Below are 24692 nucleotides of genomic sequence, written 5' to 3' on the forward strand. Positions count from 1 at the left end.
ATCTGAGAATACCTTAACTGAGACACAGGAATACCTGAACTATTCTTGATAATGCCAACTTTAGGATCGAATGGAGTACTAGCGATTCTACAATTTGAATAACCATACTTCTCAAGTATAGATTTCTCTATATAATGAGACTGTGACAAGGTTATTCCATCGGTTGATCGAGTCAACTTGATCCCAAGAATCACACTAGCTTCACCCATATCCTTCATCTCAAAATGCCTTTTTAAGAAACTCTTTATCTCGTTAATAATCTCAATATTGGTTCCAAACAACAAAATATCATCCACATATAGGCACACAATCACATATTCATTTCCTCTAACCTTATAGTAGACGCACTTGTTACTTTCATTAACTAAAAACTCAAAGCTTAAAACAGTTTCATCAAACTTCTTGTGCCAGTCTATAGGAGCTTGGTTTAGGCCATAAATGGATTTGATTAAGTTACATACTTTCCTCTCGTTACCAGAAGCAACAAATCTCTCAGGCTAATCCATATAAATCTCTTCTTCAAGGTCACCATGAAGAAAAGCTGTTTTTATATCCATCTGATGGATGATAAGACCATGTACGGAAGCTAATGCAATAAGCAATCTGATTGTTGTCATTCTAGCTACAGGAGAGTATGTATCAAAATAGTCAATTCCTTCTCTTTGCCTAAAGCCCTTAGCAACTAGCCTAGCCTTGTACTTATCTATTGAACCATCAGGGTTTAACTTCCTCTTGAAAATCCACTTACATCCTATAGTAGAACACCCAGGAGGGAGATCGACTAACTCCCATGTTCCGTTAGAAACAATGGAGTCCATCTCACTCTTCACAACGCCTTGACTCCGAAGCATCCATGGCCTGATGAAAAGTTAAAGGTTTGTCCTCAACATTGTAGGTGATGTAATCACTTCCAAAGTCCTTGACTAGCCTTGCACGCTTACTCCTTCTAGGTTCCTCTACTTCGTTAGGAGTAGAGCTACTACGAGGATCCGCCCCCACATTCGTCATCCTTTCCACATGATCGGGAATGGAACTCGATGTGCGAGTGGGATCATCATCAAAAGTACCTTGTGGTATACCAGTCTTCATAGGGAACACATCCTCAAAAAATGTTGCATCACGAAACTCAACTATCGTATTCACCACAATACCATCTATATCAGATTTTAAAACCAAAAATCTCATAGCAATTGTGGTTTCAAGATAGCCCAGAAAGACACAATCAACAGTTTTCGGTCCTAGTTTCTTTCTCTTGTGTTCAGGGACAAGCACCTTGGCGAGGCACCCCCACACACGAAGATAACTCAAACTAGTATTACGCTTTCTCCATAATTCATAAGGAGTCTTATCCATGTATTTCAGAGGGACTCTGTTCAGAATATGGCAAGCCGTATTCAGAGCCTCTCCCCACATGTACTTAGGCAACCCCGAATTAATCAGCATACTGTTAATTATATCTTTAAAAGTTCTGTTCTTTCGCTCTGCCACCCCATTAGACTCAGGTGTGTATGGAGGAGTCACCTCATGAACTATACCATTGCTTGCGCAAAATTCATTAAATGAGGTACTCGTATACTCACCACCTCTATCCGACCTCAACCTTTTAAGTACTTTGCCAGTTTGTGTTTCAGCTTCATTTTTAAACATAATGAATTTATCTAGTGCTTCATCTTTATGTTTAAGTAAATAAACATAACAATATCTACTACAATTATCTATAAAGGTAATGAAATATCTACAATGATCCTTAGTCAACACACCACCAAATTCACATATGTCTGTGTGTACTAAATCTAACAAGTCAGAATCCCTAACAACATTATGAAATGGTTTCCTTGTTAATTTAGCAGTCACACATACTTGACATTTAGTTTTCTTATCAATGGCATGTTTTGGAATCAACTCTAAATTCATCATATTCTTTAGAGCACCAAAATTTAAATGACCAAGTCGTAAGTGCCACAAATCAGATGATTCTACACAATTAACAGAAGGTGCAACACTATCATTAATAAAACTGCCCAAAATAGGCTCCACATTTATTAAAAATAAACCGTCAGACAAGTAACCCTTGCCATAAAAAGTACAAGTATGAGTAATAACTACTTTATTACATTTGAGAGAAAGTTCAAAGCCATTTTTAACTAAACTGCTTCCACTAATAATGTTTCTACGAATAGAGGGAACATGATGTACTCTAGTGAGAGATAGAATCCGCCCAGAAGCAAACTTGAGGTCCACGTTTCCTATTCCAAGCACTTGAGCAGCACTAGCATTCCCCATCGTCACTGTCACTCCATGAGCTGTTGATAAAATACAAACAGAGTAATATCAGCACAAATATGCACATTAGCTCCAATATCAATCAACCATTCATTAGACAGATAAGTGGAAAGTAGTTCAGGGTTGTAGTTAACATACCCGTCGTTGGCGTCGGAGGAAACAACCTCACCAACAACCATGTTAGCCACAGGCCCACTAGTGGTTGCAAGTCCAAGCACAGTGTTTGCTTGAGCTACCACTCCAGCTTTCTTTGCTTTCTTCACAGGACAGTCTTTACTCCAATGACCAGCCTATCCACAAGACCAACAAGATTTATTTGCCTTTGGTTTCTTAGCCTTGTTCTTGTCATTTTTCGGTTTAGTGTTATCCTTCTTACTGACATATTTCCTTTTCTGCCCAACAGTCAGTACGTTCACCTTCGAACTACTCCCATGTTCAACAGGCATCACATGTCCTTGTTTGGACTTGTGCCGTTCCTGCACAGAGATGTCCAGCATAAGGTTTGTCCATGTGATATCTCCTTTCTGTCTTTTTATGGAGAGAGCAAACTCCTCCCAAGACTTAGGGAGCTTTTCAATCACAGCCATCACCTTAAACTTCTCAGGTAAGTCCATTCCAGACTCACCCAAAGCATGCACCAACATCTCAAACTCATGTACTTGCTCAGTCATGGATTTGGTATCCACCAGCTTGTAATCAAGAAACCTCGCCACAGAATACTTCTCAAGACCTTGAGAATCAGTATTATGGGTTTGGTCCAGCTTCTCCCACAACTGCTTAGCACTATAAGCATCCGATGAATAAACATCAAACAGAGTGTTCGCTAAAGCAGCCAGAATGGCAGCCCTAGCCACCCCATCCTTCTCAGCCCATAGCGCATAAACAATCATAGTTTCAGACTTTTCTTGATCCACAACGGGTTGATCATACTGTACCACCGGCCATAGACCCTTAACAGTTAACCAGAGCTTCATCTTTTTCTGCCAGCGAGAACAAGAAGCCCCCCACTGAATTTATCAGGTATGCCCGATAAATCAATAGGTTGTGGAAATCTGTACGTGGTCCAATCTATGGTGGACGCAGTAACTCTAGAACCAGAACCAACAACAACAGGAGTCTCACCAACAGGAGTATCAGTTTCGTTAACCATATCGTTAAATAGCTATATAACAAAATTAAACTCTTCAAGATTGTTGGGAAAAAACAATAGTAAATTACTACTATACTAACATAATGAGGCAATTATATAACTAATAACAAGAACAAGGAAATAGCACCAATAACGAAAACAAAACACGAAGGTCGTAAATAAAAAATAATCAGCAACTGTAAAAGAAAAATAAGAGGAGAAAGAAAGCTTAGCGTAATGAAGCTTTCAATCACAGCCGAGTCACCAATCCCTCGAGAGGAAGAGGCTGTTCTTGAAGAGTTTATTACCCTCACTTACTGTGTTCAGAGACTGCAATAACCCTCCCAGGATAAAACATCAACAACACACCGGTTCACAGCAACTCGATGTACAAATAGCGATCAGACCTCAGTCGCCAAAACCCTATGCTAATCTGTATAATTTTGGAGGAGAGACAAAGAGGAAGATGATATCTAGGGTTTTACGTATGTATATTTCAACGTATTTCAACCTACTTATTCCAAAAATTTTTGTTCAGTATATATAATACATCCCAAAACATAACTGAATATGTTTTATTAATTAAATAAATATTCTGACTTAAATGCATTTAATGAATACTTTCGGAATCAAAAACATCCCATCCCCGGTGGATAATGCTTAGTACACCGATGGATAATCCATACATTGTACACCGATGGATAATGCTCACTTAGTACCCCGACGGATAATGTACACTTTGTACCCCGGTGGATAATGCATACTTTGTACCCCGACGGATAATGTACACTTTGTACCCTGACGGATAATGTACACTTTGTACCCCGACGGATAATGTACAATTTGTACTCCAACGGATAATCAGTTCAGTGCATTTTGTACCCCGGTGGATAATCAATTCAGTGCATTTTGTCCAAATCCTGATATTCAGATTCAATATTCATATTAAAAAAAATATAATAAGTCAGTAAATATTATAATTAAACATTAAGTAAACTTTTTCGCTTACTTAATCAATGTGGGACAAACTCACACAACCCTTTTCAAGCTACTAACTTCAACTCAATTTCTTTATTGATTACACTAAGAAAATGACTTAGATCCAAACATGAAAGTTTAAGTCCTCATTACAAAGAATAACCTCCAACAATTAGATTTATGAAATTACATTAAGAACATGTCTAAAACATGCCTCAAACTTTCCATTTTCTAACATTAAAGGCATAAGAAAAACCCATTATATCAACCAGCTTTAAGTAATTATATTTAGTTTATTGTAAATTTAGTTTTAGATTGGGTTGAACATTATTTTGTTTTAGCTCGGATGAGTTATATATATTATTTTGTGTTAGTTCAATGTCATTATATCAATCAATAAATTATCTAATAAATTTTAACTTTCTTTAACTCGGTTCAATAATATAATTTTCTTAAAACTGCATTAATTTTTTTAATATATATTATTTTATTTAAAAAATACCCAAAATACATTATTTTTCAGCTTTAAATGCCCCAAATGTATATATTATTTTATACATTTTTCCAAAAAAATGAGATAAAAAAATCTGATAAGTATTTAAAAAAAAAATTCCAAACTTAAATAAAAAACTTTCCTTACTTTTACTCCATCTCACTTTTTCACCTTTCATAAGATCTGACATCACAACTTTGTATCTAAAATCAAAGATTCAGGTGTAACTTGTAAGTACTATTTTTTAAAATTAAATTATTTTCTATCATTAGAATTAACTTATTTGTCAGGCTAGGGGCAGGACTCCCCGCGTGCTAGTATTGGGGGTTTTAAGAGGATAACAATTAAAGAACCCGATCGCATACAAATTTAAATTCAATTTTGTGAAAATTGTATTTATAAAAATATAAGTAAAGATAATTAAGTAAATTATATATGTATCAAAAAACAGGTACCCATGTAAAAATGGCTTGTCGATATTAATGAAATCTTTATATACATTTTGACTTGTCGATATTTCTGAGATCTCTAACAAGAAATTGACTTTTCGATATCTCTAATCTTCATATTTTCATTTTGACTTGTCGATATCTCTGAGTTCTTTATATGAAGAAATGATTTGTCGATATCTCATATATTCATATTTTCATTTGACTTGCCGATATCTCTTAAACTTCTCAATAAGCCATTTTGAACTTCTCGATAAGTCATTCTGGAGTTCTCGAATAACTTCAAACTTCTTCACCTTTTCTCTGTAACTATAATTAATATAATATTAAAAAAATAATAATCAAATAATAATTATTTAAAACAACCGTGCATCGCACGGGTTTTAGGCTAGTATCTATACTATACTATAATAATCAGGATGTGGTATAATTTGATTCAACGGTTATTCCCCCAATTTTGGTTATTAAAAAAATATAAGCAAATATGATTATATTTTAATTAAATTTTATTTTAGTTAAGATTAAATAATATATGATTGATAAGATTTGATTTATGAAACTTGTTAATATATTTATAACTAATAATATGAAATTTGTTGTTGTCGGAATTCGAACATGAAAACTTGAGTTGTGTATAAATAATAATATAATATTCGCTCTTGCCCGGATTCGAACCTTGAAATTTGAATAATGTAAATTGTTTTAGTATTTGAATTTAACGATTCTGATTATTTAATAAAAAAAATCTGACAATTATGATTGAGGATAATCAAACCAACCAAAAAAGGAGATATCAAATTATAACTCATTACAATTATTATAATTTAGTGTAGATACGTGTAATCATAAATACATTATATATTTACTTTTATATAAGTTCTTATATTATATTTGACAAAGTAAGTCGAAAACAATATTTCTGTACCGTAGTCCGTAGGAGGAGCATGGCTAAAATATTTGATTTGGTTCTCCTTTTGATTATTGGTAGCCATTCTTCCGAAAGATCAATTTGGTAGCAGCACTCTGCTCCCCAACTTATCAGCCCTTCCACCAATCAATATGGACTCCCAACTGGTAACAACACATGTACCAAAGAAAAATAGCTGATATGGACCAAATTACGGGTCTGTTTGAGATTTCTTGAAAAATGTAATTTATGAATTTAAATTGAAAAGTTCATATAAATAATATGAACATCGTAATTTATAAGTTATTTAGTCGTTTGGATAATTTTATCTATAATTTACTTATAAGTTGTTGATGTGTTTGGTAATCATAACTTGTAACTTATAATTTTTTTAGAAAATCAAAATATTTTTAATATGATAATTTAATACATGTATATAAAATTTAAAATAAAAATGTTAACAAAATAAGGGTATAATCTGCGTACGTCTTATCATCCTCATACACTAGTCTAAACGGTATATACTGCATATATATGTTCGGTTTGGTTTGTTATATAAAACTTAAAACAAAAATATTAAAATAAAAATTACTAAAAATATAAAAGTAAAATAAAAACTACAATCTTAACATAATATGAGCGGCAAAAGTAAATCAAAATAGATATACGAGATAATAAAGTTAAAATAAATGAATAAAGTGAGGGTTTAAAAATCATGTGCATTAATTTAATGTAAATTACAAGTATTTTAAATAAATAATGACTATCAAAATAAACTAAAATAATAAAAAGGTACAAAATTAAGACAAGGAAAAGTAAAACTAGGATGTAGAAGAATGGACAAACGAAGAAAGGTAAAGTTAGTTTTTATAACTTTCAAAGTTTACAACATATATGTAATTAAATGATCATTTGTGTATGAAACACCAAACAATCCGTCCAAATTGATAACGGGCCTTCCGTCCATATATGACGAAATATGGGGATGGCAAACATGTGCATGAAACACCAAACAATCCGTCCAAGTTGATAACGGGCTTTCCGTCCATATATGACGAAATATGGGGATGGCAAACAGGCACTATCTCAGTGCAACATGTGAGTGAGTAAACAGATGTGAATATATTTTTTTTCTACTAAGTCAAGTTGAAAAAATAATCCGCGAATCGTCAAAGAATCGGTCATTTTAAATTTTTAAGGTAATAGAGAAATTCTTTTTTCAGAATATTTTTGAGACTCTTTTTAAGATATTATTGGGATATTAGTTTATTTTCGTGTCCATAATAAATTGTGAAAATGTTTTGGTGACAGGAAGCCATTTGAGGATATTTTTTAGACGCTTTTAGGATATTTTTGAAATATTAATTTATCTTTCATGCTCCACAATAAATTGTGAGAATGTTAGAGTGATAGAGAACTGAGTCCCCCAACCAGAATTCTGATCGGAATAAGTCCCTCTAAAATCTCAACATCATCTTTTATATTAGTAGGACGTCAAGTCAATGTAAATACAAAGTGAATCACCTGGATCTTTTCCTCTCTCACGTAAGTTCGAGCCCTGTACACGTAACGGATGATGTGGCGCTAACCTGCTATATAGGAGACTCTGCAAAACAAAACTGGAGGGGGGATGTGTCCCCGCGGCAACTCCGGTGTGAGAATAAGAATGGGGAGAAGGAGGAGAAGAAGGAGAAGAAGGAGAAGAAGGAGAAGGAGAAGGAGAAGGAGGAGAAGGGGAGAGGAAGGAGGAGGAGGAGAAGGAGAGGAGCAGAGAAGGAGCAGGAAAGGAAGGACAGGAGAAGGAGGAGGAGAATGAGGAGGAGCAGGACGAGGGAGCAAAGGAGAGGAGCATTAGGATAGAAGAGGAGAGGAGAAGAAGGAGAAGTGGAGAATAGAGAAAGAAGAAAGAAGGAAATAAAAGGAGAAGAAGAAGGAGAGAGAAGAGAAGAAGTGAGAAAAGGGAGGAAGACGGAGAAGAAGGAGAAAGAGCAGAAAAGGAGAAGGAGAAGAAGGAAGGAGAAGGAGAAGAAGCAGAAGGAGAAGCAGAAAAAGGAGAAGGAGAAGAAGGAGAAGGAGAAGGAGCAGAAGAAGGAGAAGAAGAAGAAGAAGAAGAAGAAGAAGAAGAAGAAGAAGAAGAAGAAGGAGAAGAAGAAGAAGAAGGAGAAGAAGAAGAAGGAGAAGAAGGAGAAGAAGAAGAAGAAGGAGAAGAAGAAGAGGAAAAAGAAGAAGGAGAAGAAGAAGAAGAAGCAGGAGAAGAAGAAGGAGAAGAAGGAGAAGAAGGAGGAGAAGAAGAAGAAGGAGAAGAAGAAGGAGGAGCAGAAGGAGGAGGAGAAGACATTACGGTTACATTACGGTTACATTAATATTTTACAATGGCCAGGTGAATCATTTTTCTTACATTAACCAATTTAAAGTTTTTCAGAGGTATAAGTAAAAGAGTTATAATATTACTGCAGTGTTATAGAAATCGACAATTTTGCCGATAAATTGCTAGAAAACAACCAAACAATATTATAGAGCAAAATCGGAGCATGCAACATTTTTGCCATTTTCGATCAAAATCGGCAATTTTCCGGTCAAAATTTGACGAATCAAACACACGATTTGAGGCTATGAAGAGAATAAAAGGAAGAAGAAATATACTCGGCATCGAGTTGGTGAAGAATGACGTTTTTAAATGAAGAAACCAGGAGGCTGCCGAATAGAAACTAAAAAGATAAGGGAAAAAGAAGAGATATGCGTAAAGATGATTAAGACTCTTATTACTTTAATAAATAATGCACACAAAATAATGTTATAACTTAGAATGGATGTACAAATACAATTTTACACATCTCAAATATAATTATTTTACTTATATATTTTAAAAAGAATATAAAAATATGTAAATTTTTGATTTTTGACGGTAGTTCAACCGATGTAGTCCATTTTTCAATTTCCATAACCATTGATTACTGACCTATCTATTAATATATTTATCATAAAAAATGATATATATTGAAAAATGTATTTATATTATCAATTATACAATATTATATTTAATATGTCGGCTTTCATATCCAATAATTACATTTTCTAATATGTAAATTAAGAATTATCTCATATTTATTGTAGTTTGTATCACTAATTATACCATGTAAACAAATATAGTAATTCTTTAATTAACTTTGCAATATTTCATTCATTGTAATTAATTTCATGAGATATGTGTGCTGTCATTTGTATAATATTTTGATAGTATATTTCGATTTCATTGTCGTATATTCAATTCATTTTGAGAAAAAACACGTTAAGTACGACATCGATCTCAATTCCATAAAAAGAGATATTTAGTTAATCGATCCATCATGAAACAACATGAATATATATTCGATAATTACAATCAAAATAATATCAATTCACGAATTAGAGAACATACCCGTGCATAAAAATTAATATAACAAAAAGAAAACATGTTGGAACTGATAGGGGCACGTGTGATTCTATACATAAATGCAGTATTCTTAAATGGAAGATTCAAGCATAAAGATTGATCAAGTTACTCACAAAACGTAGCTAAATAGTATCCCGACCACAAAATTTGATTTGAAAATCAGAAAAAATATAGGCAAAGGGACAATTGTTTTTTAAAATTTTATTTTCGTGAATTAAACTATTTGTTATCTGTTTTTATTTACAAAAAATTCCAACAAATAGTAATATTTTTAAATACTCGATCGGAAAATATATGTTATGGTTCTTCTTGTTGTTTTGATTACAGGTAGCCTTTCCTCTGATGAATTTGGTAGCAGCCATTCTGCTGAGGTAACTGGAGGACTCCCTACAGGAAACAACATATGTACTAAAGTAATCCACACTGTTCATTGTAGTGAGAGTAATTGCATCAGCTCCTGCCAAAGTGAATATGGATCAAACTATGTCAGTGCAACTTGTTCATGGATTAAAGGATGTGATTGTTCTTTCCTATGCTAGATCCAACATAATATGTCATCTGCAACACCTAGTTCCTAGTTGTTGATCTCTGCTCTGTGTGTTTTTTGGTCTTAATTACTTTTTATATTTTATATTTTAAATCCAAGTCTATGTAAACACTATCGATATATTAGTTTTTATATATATATTTTTTTTGATTTATTTTTGGGCACCAAAAAAATTCTACCCCGGGACTTTATTATATATTCAGAAATGAGTAAACAAAATCCAAGCATCTAAGGCGAAATACACTCATTTTACGCTAAAATATCACATTTTCAACTTTCCATTTTTCAAAATTTTGGCCCGAAATATCCATTCAGACACGAAATATCGTCTATAATATAGGGTGATACGCAATTTCCTCTACTGTATCGGCCCTACTACGCATGTGTAAGTTGCGTATTAGACCCGAATATGTATGGAAAAATGTGTATCAGCCCTTGTCCAAAAAGTAAAAAGAAATTGATATGCCGCACGAAACTCAGTATCCGGTGGGCAGATGAGGGTCATCTGTTTTGAAAATGTGATATTTTGGTGATTGTTTCTATTTAATTTAATGCAGGGGTGGAGAAAGTGTAGTCCAAGAAACTGAAGTACAGCAGCTCGACAAGCTTTAAACGAATCAGGCCAATCAGCCTTCTGTGCATCTTGCTTTTGACCAAATTTGTAATATCAACCTCTCCTAAGTATTGGTTACTAGAAAGTTTATAGAAATGATCACAACTCAAATTCTGTTACATGAACACAGCTCATAGTTGCGAGAATCGATGATTGTAGTTGTAGGTAGCTTACTTGAGTATAGTGCACTGAATAGTTGATTAAAAACATCTCAACACTCAAGTAATTCAGTAAATTTATTCCAACTCTCAATTTATCTAAGCACACAGCATAGCAATGACTAGGTTCTTAGAACTGTGTCTGCCAGTACATGAAACTAAATCCTTACATGGTTCGAATTCGATCATTATGAAAAATTGAGAGCATCCAACAACTCCTGGTCTCTTTCCAAAGCACTCATGGTATGGGGAATCAGGCACAAATCTACATCAATGCTTCCTCCACCTTGTTTCCCAGGATACAGAGTCCCCTTGCCATCGAACTTGTTGTCATGTCCACTCAGCACCGCCACCGCTTTTCCCAATCCAAATTCGTTTCCATACATATCAAACCGTGGGGAGCTCCCAAACATAACCAGCCCAGGTCTAACTATTTGCTTAAATTGGTATATAACAGGATTTTGCAACCATTTCATAAGGGCCTCTCTCACAGCCTTGTCGTCGTGTTTAGCTATAGCTTCAGTTAACTGTGCAGCAGCCCAGCCTAAATCATTCTCCAGCAGCTCACTAGCTGTAGTTACTGCTCCAACTGACTGTATGCAGTTGCCAAAATAATTTTGTGGCAAGGGTGGATTTAACCTTGATCTGATATTCACTGATGTTCTAAAAATGCTAATATCATTTTGTTGCAACCCGCGAACACGCGTCACACATCTCCAGATTAAGGCAGATAAGGCTTGTAAACTTGATACAGTTATGCCTCTATCTTTACAGAGATCATTCGCTTTTGCTTTAATTCTTGCTAATGCAGCAAACGAGAAGTGAAATATTCTTTCTTTGAGCTCGGGACCTTCATACCTGTCAATGAATTGATCATGATGAGTAAAAGGAAGGTTGTAAAAGGGGCCATATGCATCAGGAAACCAACATCCTTGAACAGGTGGACGCGAGATTTGTATTGCCTCGTTGCCTATATTTTCTTGAAACACTTCTGATAAAGTGTTGATAAATTGCCAATAAGAAGTACCATCAGCCACACAATGGTTGGCCGAAAACCCAATGAAGATACCATCACTTAGCTCAGTCACTTGTACCGTTAGCAACGACAAGCTGTGACCATCATGGTTAACAGCCTTGTAATGGTCAAAAAAATGCTCAACAACAGAAGGTACATAGGGTGGTGATAAAATATCAGACACTGTTAAATTCAGTCTGGAATGGACAAATCTGGCTCCAGGACTGTTACCGCAATCTATATACACCACGTACGAATGTGGATCATCGGTTGTTTGGGTAGCCAGGCGACCTGCAAGCGGGTAAAAATGAGCAAGAGTGATAGAGAGGGAATTCTTAAGTCTGTCAAGAAAACCTTGAATGGAGTTTTCTTGATCATCGGAAAGTGGATGTTTTCGAAAAAGAAGGCCTTTCTGAATGTAATGACCATTGAGCATGCAAAGATCCCATGGTGTTCTATGAAGTACTGCTTTATTTCCCTCTATATTCGATGGTTTGATAAAGCACTCACAAATCAGTTTAACACTTTGAGGATACATTGTACTAATATTGCTCAAGGATGACAGGATTGACTAAAATACAGTTCAACAGACTCCAACAACTGATCTACAATTGTAAATATTTTGTTGCAAGAATATTTTGTACTAGTGTGCGCAGTAGGTGTAATCACTAAAGGTTTGGATAGAAAGACGCTAACAAGTTAATTGAAATATAATACTATAATGAAATTATTTATCAAAATCATGATTTTGGGTTTGGTTGGTATGTTGTGTGGCTAGTAACTAGTAAGACCAAAATCAAATACGACTCCTTGACAGTAACCGGTGCCCGTTTTTTTCTTTTACATCTATATATATATACTATATATACACTATAATAGATTGGTTGCGGAGGCCAAAGAACAAATATTTGGGAGTTTAAGATCACGTTTGTGTGTCTTGTCATTTGACATGTGAGGTTCTCTTAAGTAAATGTCACTTTTTCGTATTTTGTTTTAACCTGCCTCCAATTATTAGCCTTATTTCTTTTTTCATATCCATTTCTCTGGATTATTACAATCTTGAGCATGGACAAACCAAAAATCAGTCTGCAAGAAATGAAAGAAGTCTTTACGTCAATACAAATTGAAGACGAAGAAGAGAGGGGCCTTAACTATAAGAATGACGCTGAGGATCTTAGTGAAATAAATTTACGTTGGTACCTTGTGGGAAAGTTCTTGACGGATTCCACTATTCACTTTCAAGCTATGCAATACAAAATGGCTGCCTTGTGGAGGCTTGGGAAAGGTGTGTATATTAAGCAGTTGGATTCAAACAAATTTCTGTTCCAGTTCTATCATGAACTTGATATCAAAAGGGTAATAGAGGGGAGTCCATGGACGTTTCATCGTTTCTATTTGGTCCTGCATCGAATTAAAGAAGGTGACAATCCCAGGATGGTTGAAATTAAGAACATTGAATTATGCGTCCAACTTCATGATATGATTGCAGGTTTCATGTCCCAACAAGTGGCAAAAGATATTGGCAATTATATTGGCACTTATATTGATGGGGATCCTAATAATTTTACTGGAGTTTGGAGAGAGTTCTTGCGTATACGTGTGTCCATACCGTTAGATATCCCGATTAAGCGAAGAATGAAGCTCAGGAAGTCAGAATAAGAATGGTGTTGGGTGAACTTTAAGTATGAAACTATACCTACATTCTGCGTTATTTGTGGAATGATAGGGCATGGAGAGAGATTTTGTGATCGTATTTTCGAAACACCTCTGGAGAGTATTGAAAAGCCATATGGAACGTGGCTTCGTGCTGATCCAAGAAGGAGGACACATACTATGGGTGCTAAGTGGTTGCGTAGTGGTGGGAGAACTTAGGCGAGATATTCCGGCGAGAAAGAAGGAAATGATGAAGATAAGGCAAGTCCTGAAATTGTGGCACAAAAGCAACAACTTAGCAATATTTCGGAGATTGTGACTCATTCCACTAGTAATGCTAAGGGCAAAATTTCAGGGATTATTACTGGAAGTAAACAGAATGATAAGTATCAACCAAGTGATAATAATTCAAATCTGCTCAAGGAGGGAGAATTTGGTGGGCTGGATAGCCTTCTTATTTCGGACCCTAAAAGACGTAGAATTACATTGGCAACATTGGCCCAGGACCAAAATTCATGCATAGCCCAGAACCAGTTTACTGATATGGAAACACAAGGGGGAGAGGCACATAGTTCAAAAAACGAGTTATCGGCGGGTGTTGCACTGCAACCCCGCCATTCATTATGTTAGATATATTTGAGATGTCATGTCTAATGTATTTTATGTTTAGTTTTCAGATCTTAACAAATAGGAAATATCAGTACTTACTGAAATCAGCACTTACTGGAAGTCAGAACTTAAGGATATCAGTACTTAAATTATCAGGAGATAATTATCAGAAGATGGATATCAGAACTTAAGTACGGGAGGACGAACAATTAAGGAAAGGCTGATTGAAAGGAAAGAAGACCAAGACTAAATAAAGAAGAGATATGCATGGAGAAGATTTCTATGGAAAATAGAAGACTTGGAAAAGAATATATCTAATTGATATATTTTAGGATACAGAATCATATTCAATATCAATTAGAGATTATCTTGTAACTGTGTAGTATATAAATACAGACATAGGGTTTACACTATATGTGTTATTATAATCGAAGTTATTATTTATTGTAACCCTAGCAGCTCTCGTGATAATTTGTTCATCACCGAGAGAGGACAGTTCCATATTTTAACAGAGTTTATTGTGTTGAATAAAATCTGTTTTCTGTTACTTGAGTTCTTTAATTCGATTTGATTGTGATAAACACTGTATTCAACCCACTTCTATAGTGTGTGTGACCTAACAAGTGGTATCAGAGCAATCTGTTAACACACAAATAGTTTAAGATCCAAAAACAATCATGTCTGAAGAAGAACAAACTTCAACCAAGCCCACCAAAACTGAAGAACCTCCAAAGACTCAAATCCATAGTCGATATGAGACTATTAGAGTTCCCATACTGAAACTATCTGAATACCCCATATGGAAGGTGAGGATGTCTATGTTTCTGGAAGCTACTGATCTAGAATACCTTGATAGAATCAATGAAGGACCACACAAGCCAACCAAACTCTCTGTTGTAGTTGCAGGTGAACCAACAAAGTCTGTACCAAAGGAGAAGAGTGATTACACTGCTGAAGATATCTCATCAATTGCTAAGGATGCTAAGACACTTGCTGCATAGTGCCATTGATAATGTAATGTCAAACATGATAATTAACTGCAAGACTGCAAAGGAGATATGGGATGCCTTGGAGACAAGGTGCCATGGAACTGATTCAATTAAGAAAAACAGGAAGACTATACTCACTCAAGAGTATGAACACTTTGACTCAAAGCCCAATGAGTCATTAACTGGTTTATATGACAGATTTGTCAAACTCTTGAATGATTTGTCACTAGTTGACAAGGAATATGATCTTGAAGATTCCAATCTTAAATTCCTGTTAACTCTTCCTGAATGTTGGGATTTGAAGGCACCACTATAAGTGACAACTATGCTCTTGAAGAAACAACTTTTGATGAAATTTATGGGATGCTCAAGACTCATGAACTTGAGATGGAACAAAGAAGCAAGAGGAATGAAAGAAAGTCAAGGACAGTTGCTCTTAAGGCTGAGGAGGAATCCCCCAAAGCAGCTGCCTCAAGGAAAGGCAAGGGAAAAACTCTCATCACAAAGTCTGATACTGAATCATCAAGTTCTGATACTGATGATGACTCAGAAACTGAAAGCTTACCTGAGATGGATCATGATGAAGAGATGATGAAGCTGTGTGCTCTTATGGTGAAAGGAATCACAAGGATTGCATACAGGAAATTCAGAAAGGGAAAGAAGTTTTCCAGGAAAGGTGCAAGTTCTGATAAGAAGAGTTTCAGAAAATCTGAAGGCAAAGGAGGAAAGTCTGACAGAGGAGATTACACAAATGTCAAATGCTACAACTGTGGTGAGAAAGGCCACATATCTCTTGATTGCAAGAAAGTGAAGAGTGACAAAGGCAAGGCTCTTGTCACAATGAAGAAAAGCTGGACAGACACTTCAGATTCTGAAAGTAAGGTGTGTTGGATTTTAATCACAGCGGGGCATGGCAAAACACTTTTTACACATATAAAATCCAAATAAAAGCATATAAATCGTGGTAAAAACATAGGGATCGAATCTAACCTTTAAAATAATTCGGAGACAACGATCAGAGATCCTTAGCAGTTGCTCCTCAAGTGTGAAGCACTCCACCGGTATCCACCAAGAAAACGATATTAAGGAGGAGGAAGGAGGTGGAGAGAATTGGGTTTTCCAAACTTTTTGGGTTTTGGGGTTCGAATAAAATATAGGGTCTATAATAGTATATTTATAGGCAAAATTTTCAGCTGAAATTTTCCCATAAATATTATTATTATTATCCCATTTATTATTCTCATTAATAATTAAAACACCTTTTAATTATTAATCCTTTTTCTAAACACTTTAGAAATAATTCTCTCTCTTGATTTAATTTCCAAAAATTAAATCCTTAATTAATAATATTAAGAACTTTTCTTAATTAATTTATAATCAATTAAATCTCATTTAATCAATTATTAAATTTGCCAATTAATTATTTATTTCACAAATAAATAATTATTAGCCATTATTAATTAATTCCTCCACCATTAAATCATTCTCTTTTTATGGTGTGACCCTGTAGGTTCAATATTAAGCCGGTAGTAGAAATAAATAATAATAAAACTATTTTATCATTATTTATATAAATTCTCTAATTTATTAAATATGATTAATTAATTAATCACATTTATTCTACATCGTGAGGGATACTTCTCAGCATATCGCGACTATCCGGATAATATGAATTCACTGCTTAGAATACCAAGAACCTATTCAGTGAATAGTTACCGTACAATAAACTCCTTCTACCCTACAATGTCCCGATTAAATACAAGGCATGGATCTCGTGTCAAGCCTATCTAATTTAATCACTTACTTACCATTTACTATGCGTAGTTCTATGCAAATTAGAAACTCCTTTCTAATTTCATTCACTCTGGCCAGAGATTCCTGAACTAGCATAAGTGGATCAGCCTTGAATATTCGCTTCCTTCACTGGAAGGGGTAGATCCTTTATTGATCATACACTATCTTCGTGTACAAATTCCTATACCCAGTAGAGCCCAAATAATTGTCCCTGGAGACTAAGAACTAAACCAAAGCATAGTTCAGTGTACACAAGATGACTATGATGACCTCAAGTCTAAGGATACTTGTACAACTATCACTATATGAACAACTGCTGACACGTGAGTGAACTCCATCAGTTGTTCAGCTGTGCGAGTCATGTTCAGTGAACTTATTCTATAATAAGCACCTACATACTAGTTATAGTGTCACCACACAAATGTCTATGAGAACAGACATCCTTCATAATGAAGCAAGCATAGTATGTACCGATCTTTGCGGATTATTAATTACCAGTTAGTAATCCTACGACCAGGAACTATTTAAGTTTAGAGTTATCATCTTTTAGGTCTCACTATTATGATCTCATCATAATCCATAGAAAGCTTTACTCTAAACTATGGTATATCTTATTTAAACACTTAAATAGATAAAGCCCGTAATAAAAACAAAACAAGTCTTTTATTAATATCAATGAAATCAAAACAGATTACATAAAAGTTATTCCTAAATCCTAATTCATGATTGGACTTAGGACATATTCCTTTCAATCTCCCACTTGTACTAAAGCCAATCACTCTGGTATCTAATACCCATCTTGTCTTTATGACGATCAAAGTGACATTCATAAAGTAGCTTTGTGAGTGGGTCTGCTATGTTGTTATGTGTGTCAACTCTAATTCAATACAATATAAGAAATGTTACCGCGCTCCCACTCACCCTTTTGTAAACGCATGGTTCATCTATGTTTTTGATAAAATCAAACTCTTTGATTGTCTCATCAAAACGAATGTTCCATCTTTCAAGAAGCTTGCTTTAAACCACATATGGTTCACAGTAGCTTACACACTAGGCTTTCATTTCCCTTGGAAAAAAACCATCTGGCTATATGCCAGATCTCATAGTCGTAGTAAGCAGCAATCGCAAGCAAAATCCGAACTGATTTTAACAGGGCTACAGGTAAAAAGTTTCATCAAAGTCAATCCATTGACTTTGTTTGAATCCTTTTGCCACAAGTCTGTGAAAGGTATATGTCCTAAGTCCAATCATGTATAAGGATTTAGGAATAACTTTTATGTAATCTGTTTTGATTTCATTGATATTAATAAAAGAGTTGTTTTGTTTTTATTACGGGCTTTATCTATTTAAGTGTTTAAATAAGATATACCATAGTTTAGAGTAAAGCTTTTTATGGATTATGATGAGATCATAATAGTGAGACCTAAAAAGATGATAACTCTAAACTTAAATAGTTCCTGGTCAGAGGATTACTAACTGGTAATTAATAATCCGCTAAGATCGGTACATACTATGCTTGTTTCATTATGAAGGATGTCTGTTCTCATAGACATTTGTGTGGTGACACTATAGCTAGTATATAGGTGCTTATTATAGAATAAGTTCACTGAACATGACTCGTACAGCTGAACAACTGATGGAGTTCACTCACGTGTCAGCAGTTATTCACATAGTGATAGTTGTACAAGTATCCTTAGACTTGAGGTCATCATAGTCATCTTGTGTACACTGAACTATGCTTTGGTTTAGTTCTTAGTCTCCAGGGACAATTATTAGGGCTCTTCTGGGTATAGAAATTTGTACACGAAGATAGTGTATGATCAATAAAGGATCTACCCCTTCCAGTGAAGGAAGCGAATGTTCAAGGGTGATCCACTTATGCTAGTTCAGGAATCTCTGGCCAGAGTGAATGAAATTAGAAAGGAGTTTCTAATTTGCATAGAACTTCGCATAGTAAATGGTAAGCAAGTGATTGAATTAGATAGGCTTGACACGAGATCCATGCCTTGTATTTAATCGGGACATTGTAGGGTAGAAGGAGTTTATTGTACGGTAACTATTCACTGAATAGGTTCTTGGTATTCTAGGCAGTGAATTCATATTATCCGGATAGTCGCGATATGCTGAGAAGTATCCCTCACGATGTAGAATAAATGTGATTAATTAATTAATCATATTTAATAAATTAGAGAATTTATATAAATAATGATAAAATAGTTTTATTATTATTTATTTCTACTACCGGCTTAATATTGAACCTACAGGGTCACACCATAAAAGAGAATGATTTAATGGTGGAGGAATTAATTAATAATGGCTAATAATTATTTATTTATGAAATAAATAATTAATTGGCAAATTTAACAATTGATTAAATGAGATTTAATTGATTATAAATTAATTAAGAAAAGTTCTTAATATTATTAATTAAGGATTTAATTTTTGGAAAATAAATCAAGAGAGAGAATTATTTCTAAAGTGTTTAGAAAAAGGATTAATAATTAAAAGGTGTTTTAATTATTAATGAGAATAATAAATGGGATAATAATAATATTATTTATGGAAAAATTCCAACTGAAAATTTTGCATATAAATACACTATTATAGACCCTATTTTATTCTAACCCACATCAAACCCGAAAACCCAAAAAGTTTGGAAAACCCAATTCTCTCCACCTTCTTCCTCCTCCTTAACATCGTTTTCTTGGTGGATACCGGTGGAGTGCTTCACACTTGAGGAGCAACTGCTAAGGATCTCTGATCGTTGTCTCCGAATTATTTTAAAAGGTTAGATTCGATCCCTCAAATTTTTATTCACGATTTATATGCTTTTATTTGGATTTTGTATGTGTAAAAGTGTTTTGCCATGCCCCCGCTACATTAAAAATCCAACAATGGTATCAGAGCATAGGTTGTATGCATATAGATCTGTGGTAAAAATTTCGGAATTTTATGTGCTTGTATGAATTAATTATGATTTTTACAAGTTATATCATGGATTAATTTTGTCTGATGAGAAATCGTTTCTCAGAATAATTTTGAATGTTGATCTGGGTTCTACAAGTGTTGTAGATCGTCTTGGTATTTTTTTCATAATTTTAGGATGTATAGATTTTTTATTATGAATTTTTGAAGTTGTTATAATTAAAATTCGTAATTAAATAAATCATATATATATATATATTATTTGTAAGTATATATATATATGTACATCTGTAAGTCTTCTGTACTGCTGCTGTGTTGTCTGTGCTGCACGGGGAAGAGACAGAGAAGTCAGGCGCACAGAATTCCGTGCGGGAGCTTGTCAGGCGGCTGCTGAAAAACAAAAAAACAAAAAATAGGGGTGTAACGCATTCCGGGAATGCGTTACACACCTGTGGCGCATTCATGGAATGCGTTACACCCTTTAATGGCTTAAAAGGGGTGTAACGCATCACCGGAATGCGTTACAGGGCTTGTAATGCGTTCCTGTAATGCGTTACAGCCTGTCTGTTGACATTAAAATTGATTTTCGGGGAGTTTCGTAACTCTGTTTTGGGCGTACAATATACCGTTGGATTCATTTTTACGAGACGGATCTAATGGAGTGATCAATTTTAGTTTATATAATAGTTTTGAACTGTTTATATTCCATGAAGTGTTTTAAAGCTATTTTTGATCGTTTGAATTGATTTTAAATGCTTCTTGTGATACATAGAGATGTATATTGCGTGTTCTAATGTGCTAGATGATATAACATGCCTACCTTGATGTTTATTCATGTTGATATATGTGATATATGCTTAGTTTATCATGCGATGATAGATTTAGGTGAACTTAAATAAACATAAGGCGTTTGTTAGACAACCTAGTATAGTGAAATTGTTTCATAACCTTAATAATAATATTATGAATACAATCATGAGATTCTTGTGTTTATGAAACACGTAATTGAATATGAATTTTCGATATGAGAGAAAGGATGATTCTGTCAACAACAGATTTCTATCTGTAAGAAAGGGTTATTAAGTGACGCCTCTTGACAATGCTCCACCCGATCTGGGAATCATCTGATTATTGATTATTGATTTGAAATATTTAATTTAAAAGGAAGAATCTCTTTATAATATGATTATGATTGTAACGTAATATAATTCCTCTAAAATTAAATAATATCAAGTAGTAATTGGCCAATGACACAACGGGCTTGTGTCAGTCATAGCCTTCCAACATGGTAGAAAGTAGTTTTTATTTTTGAATCATTGTCGTTTCGTGCCACAGCCGAGGGCTTTGATTTCGAAATAAGAAATACTTGTCTATTACATAGAGATGTGTACATTGAATAAGAATCTAAAGGTCGTTACGTGCCACAACCGTGGGCCTTTGGGGACTGATTCAATTGTACGGAATGTTGGGTTAGACTTGACTTAGAATATTGAGTTTGTCGTGCCACAGCCGTGACTCAATTATTCAAGAGGCTAAAGTTTGATTAGGGAATAACATTAGATGTAATTGACAAGAGTTGTCTGCCTATTGAATATTACATGGCGTTTCGTGCCACAGCCGGGGTTGTGTAATGGAATGTAGGATCCCTATTCCCACTAGCATTATGAATGCTTAATTTTTCATGTAGGGGGTTGAATAAATTAGGAAAACTAGTGGGAGCCACTTATGAATAAAGACCCGATTCATATAGTATTTTGAAATGAAATCGAATATTTGCTAAGTGTTGTTATGTGTTTATCATTTACAGATTTACTTTGTACATTATGTCTTCTGCACTATCACTCAGGAGCATACTAGATGCTCACAAATTGACTGGTCCTAATTATGCTGACTGGCTTCGAAACTTGAAAATTGTTCTTAGGATTGAGAAGCTGGAATACGTGATTGACTCACCTAAGCCTACTGAACCTGCTAGTGATGCACATAATGATGAACATGTTGTGTATCGTAAGTGGATAGATGATGCAAATGTTGCTCAATGCATCATGCTAGCTTCCATGAACATTGAGCTACCGAAGCAACATGAGCATATGGATGCTCACACTATCCTTATGCATTTACAAGAGTTGTATGATGTGGCAGGGAGGACAGCTCGATATGAGATATCAAAGGAGTTGTTCGGTTGTAGGATGTCTGAGGGATCATCTGTGAATGACCATGTACTTAAGATGATCAATTTGATTGAACGTCTTGGACAACTTGGTTTTGTCATGGATGGGGAGCTGAGCCAAGACCTGGTCTTGCAATCGCTTCCGAGTTCGTTCTCGCAGTTTGTTGTGAACTTTCACATGAATAAGTTGGATGTCAGCCTGCCTGAACTCCACAACATGTTGAAGACTGCGGAATCGAATTTTCCCCCTAAGAAGAGTTCTGTTCTTCTAATTGGTGAAGGTTCCAATCCTAAGAAAAGGAAGAGGAACCCTTCCAAGAAGAAGAAAGTAGGTGAGAAAATGCCGGTTCCACCAAAAGCTGAAGACCCCAAGAGCAAAGTTGTTTGCTTTCACTGTAACAAGGCGGGGCACTGGAAGAGGAACTGTAAGGTTTACCTTGCAGAATTGAAGAAGAAGAAGGGTAGTGAGACTACCGCTTCTGATTCAGGTATGTTCATGATAGAAATGAATATGTCATTAAATCAAATTTCTACTTGGGTATTAGATACCGCCTGTGGTTCTCAAATCTGCAATTTGTTGCAGGGACCAAGGAGAAGTAGGACTCTTGAGGAAGAGGAGGTGATTCTACTGATGCAAATGGAGCAAGAATTGCTTCTGAAGATGTAGAATCATTTCATTTATATAGGCCTACGGGCAAGACTATTGTTTGAAATAATTGTTATTTTGTTCCCTCGATTGTGAGGAATATTATTCCCATGTTAGACTTGGCTGGATTTTCATTTATTATTGAGAATAATGAATGTTCTATTCTTAGAGATAATATTCTTTATGGACTTGGTACTTTAAATAATGGTCTGTTTATATGTGACATAATTTACTTCAGATTGAACAAACTAATAAAAGAAAAAGGATGATGAAAATCTCACTTTATATTGGCACTGCAGCCTCCATTTAGTAGACATGGAGAGGGGACTGCAAATTTGCTAGGAATGGTACACACAGATGTATGTGGACCAATGTCTACGCAAGCCATGGGTGGATTTTCATACTTCATTACTTTCATAGATGATAGATCTGGATTTGGATATGTGTTTGATGAAACACAAGTCTGAGGCCTTTGAAAAGTTCAAAGAATATAAGTATGAAGTGGAGAAACAACCAAACATAGTATTATAACTCTTCGATTAGATCGAGGTGGTGAATACTTGAACGGAGAGTTTCTGGATTATCTCAAAGTAAATGGTATAGTCTCCCAGTGGACTCCTCCAGATTAGTATCTGAAAGGAGAAATCGAACTTTGTTAGACATAGTTCGGTCCATGATGAGCTATGTAAATCTTCCAGTATTCCTATGGGGTTATGCATTGGAAACCTCAACATATTTAATGAATAAGGTGCCTTCCAAAATCTGTTCCTCAAAATTCGTATGAGATATGGAAAGAAAGGAAACCGAGTCTTAAACACGTTAAGATTTGGGGATGTCCAGCTTATGTCAAGAAAGTTGACCCAGATAAGCTGGAATATCGATCCGAAAAATATAGTTTTGTGGTATATCCTAAAGAGACTTTAGGGTATTACTTTTGCACCGATCATCGGGTGTTTGTCTCCAGACATGCTACCTTCTTGGAAAAGGAGTTTATCCTTGAAGGAAACAGTGGGAGCAAAATTGAACTTGATGAAGTTCAAGAAGCACAAACTACTACGGATCAAGTGGAAACACCTGTTCTGACTGAACAACCTTTTGTGGAATAGCCCATTCATAGATCAGGGAGAATGTATCGCCAACCTGAGAGGTAATATGGCCTTCTCATTGAGAATGACAATGAGTTGTCGATCATTAATAATGACGACCCTGTGACCTATAATGAGGCTATGAGTAGTGTTGACTCAGAGAAATGGCATAGTGCCATGAAATACAGAATGGAATCTATGTATACGGTATACAAAAGATAGATTATAGCAGATGGCCAGGTGGAGACCTTTAAGGCCAGGCTTTTGGGAAAAGGATTCAAACAAAGGCAATGGATTGACTTTGATGAAATCTTTTACCTGTTGCCCTGTTAAAATCAGTTCGGATTTTGCTTGCGAATGCTGCTTACTACGACTATGTGATCTGGCAAATAGCCAGATGGTTTTCTTTCCAAGGGAAATGAAAACCTAGTGTGTAAGCTGCTGCGAACCATATGTGGTTTAAAGCAAGCTTCTCGAAAGATGGAACATTCGTTTTGATGAGACAATCAAAGAGTTTGATTTTATCAAAAAATGTAGATGAACAATGCGTCTACAAAAGGGTTAGTGGGAGCGCGGTAACATTTCTTGTATTGTATTGAATTAGAGTTGACACACATAACAACATAGCAGACCCACTCACAAAGCTACTTTATGAAAGTCACTTTGATCGTCATAAAGACAAGATGGGTATTAGATACCAGAGTGATTGGCTTTAGTACAAGTGGGAGATTGAAAGGTATATGTCCTAAGTCCAATCATGTATAAGGATTTAGGAATAACTTTTATGTAACCTGTTTTGATTTCATTGATATTAAT

The 24692-nt window shown here is 35.1% G+C and overlaps 3 protein-coding genes across 3 annotated transcripts in view; 1 reads left to right on the forward strand and 2 right to left on the reverse strand.

The window, feature by feature from the left end:
- LOC141707616 (pentatricopeptide repeat-containing protein At5g16860) overlaps positions 1-10296 on the forward strand; it is a 39713-nt gene extending 29417 nt beyond the window's left edge. Inside the window, exon 6 of the mRNA XM_074510866.1 lies at positions 10000-10296. The gene's annotated coding sequence lies outside the window, so the exon portion shown is untranslated. The remainder of the gene's footprint in view (positions 1-9999) is intronic.
- LOC141691162 (uncharacterized) lies at positions 2292-3257 on the reverse strand. Its single transcript, XM_074495903.1, has 3 exons — positions 2664-3257; positions 2448-2573; positions 2292-2303 (listed from the first exon to the last, which is right to left on the reverse strand). Exons 1-3 carry the CDS (start codon positions 3255-3257, stop codon positions 2292-2294), a joined length of 732 nt encoding a protein of 243 aa, XP_074352004.1.
- A 754-nt stretch (positions 10297-11050) lies between the features above and the next one.
- LOC141707617 (putative acetyltransferase At3g50280) lies at positions 11051-12713 on the reverse strand. Its single transcript, XM_074510870.1, has one exon. The coding sequence runs from the start codon at positions 12541-12543 to the stop codon at positions 11179-11181; it is 1365 nt and encodes a 454-aa protein (XP_074366971.1). The 5' UTR covers positions 12544-12713; the 3' UTR covers positions 11051-11178.
- Positions 12714-24692: the final 11979 nt, after the last annotated feature.

This window comes from Apium graveolens, chromosome 2, assembly GCF_009905375.1.
Source record: "Apium graveolens cultivar Ventura chromosome 2, ASM990537v1, whole genome shotgun sequence".
In the NCBI taxonomy this organism is placed as follows: Eukaryota; Viridiplantae; Streptophyta; class Magnoliopsida; order Apiales; family Apiaceae; genus Apium; species Apium graveolens.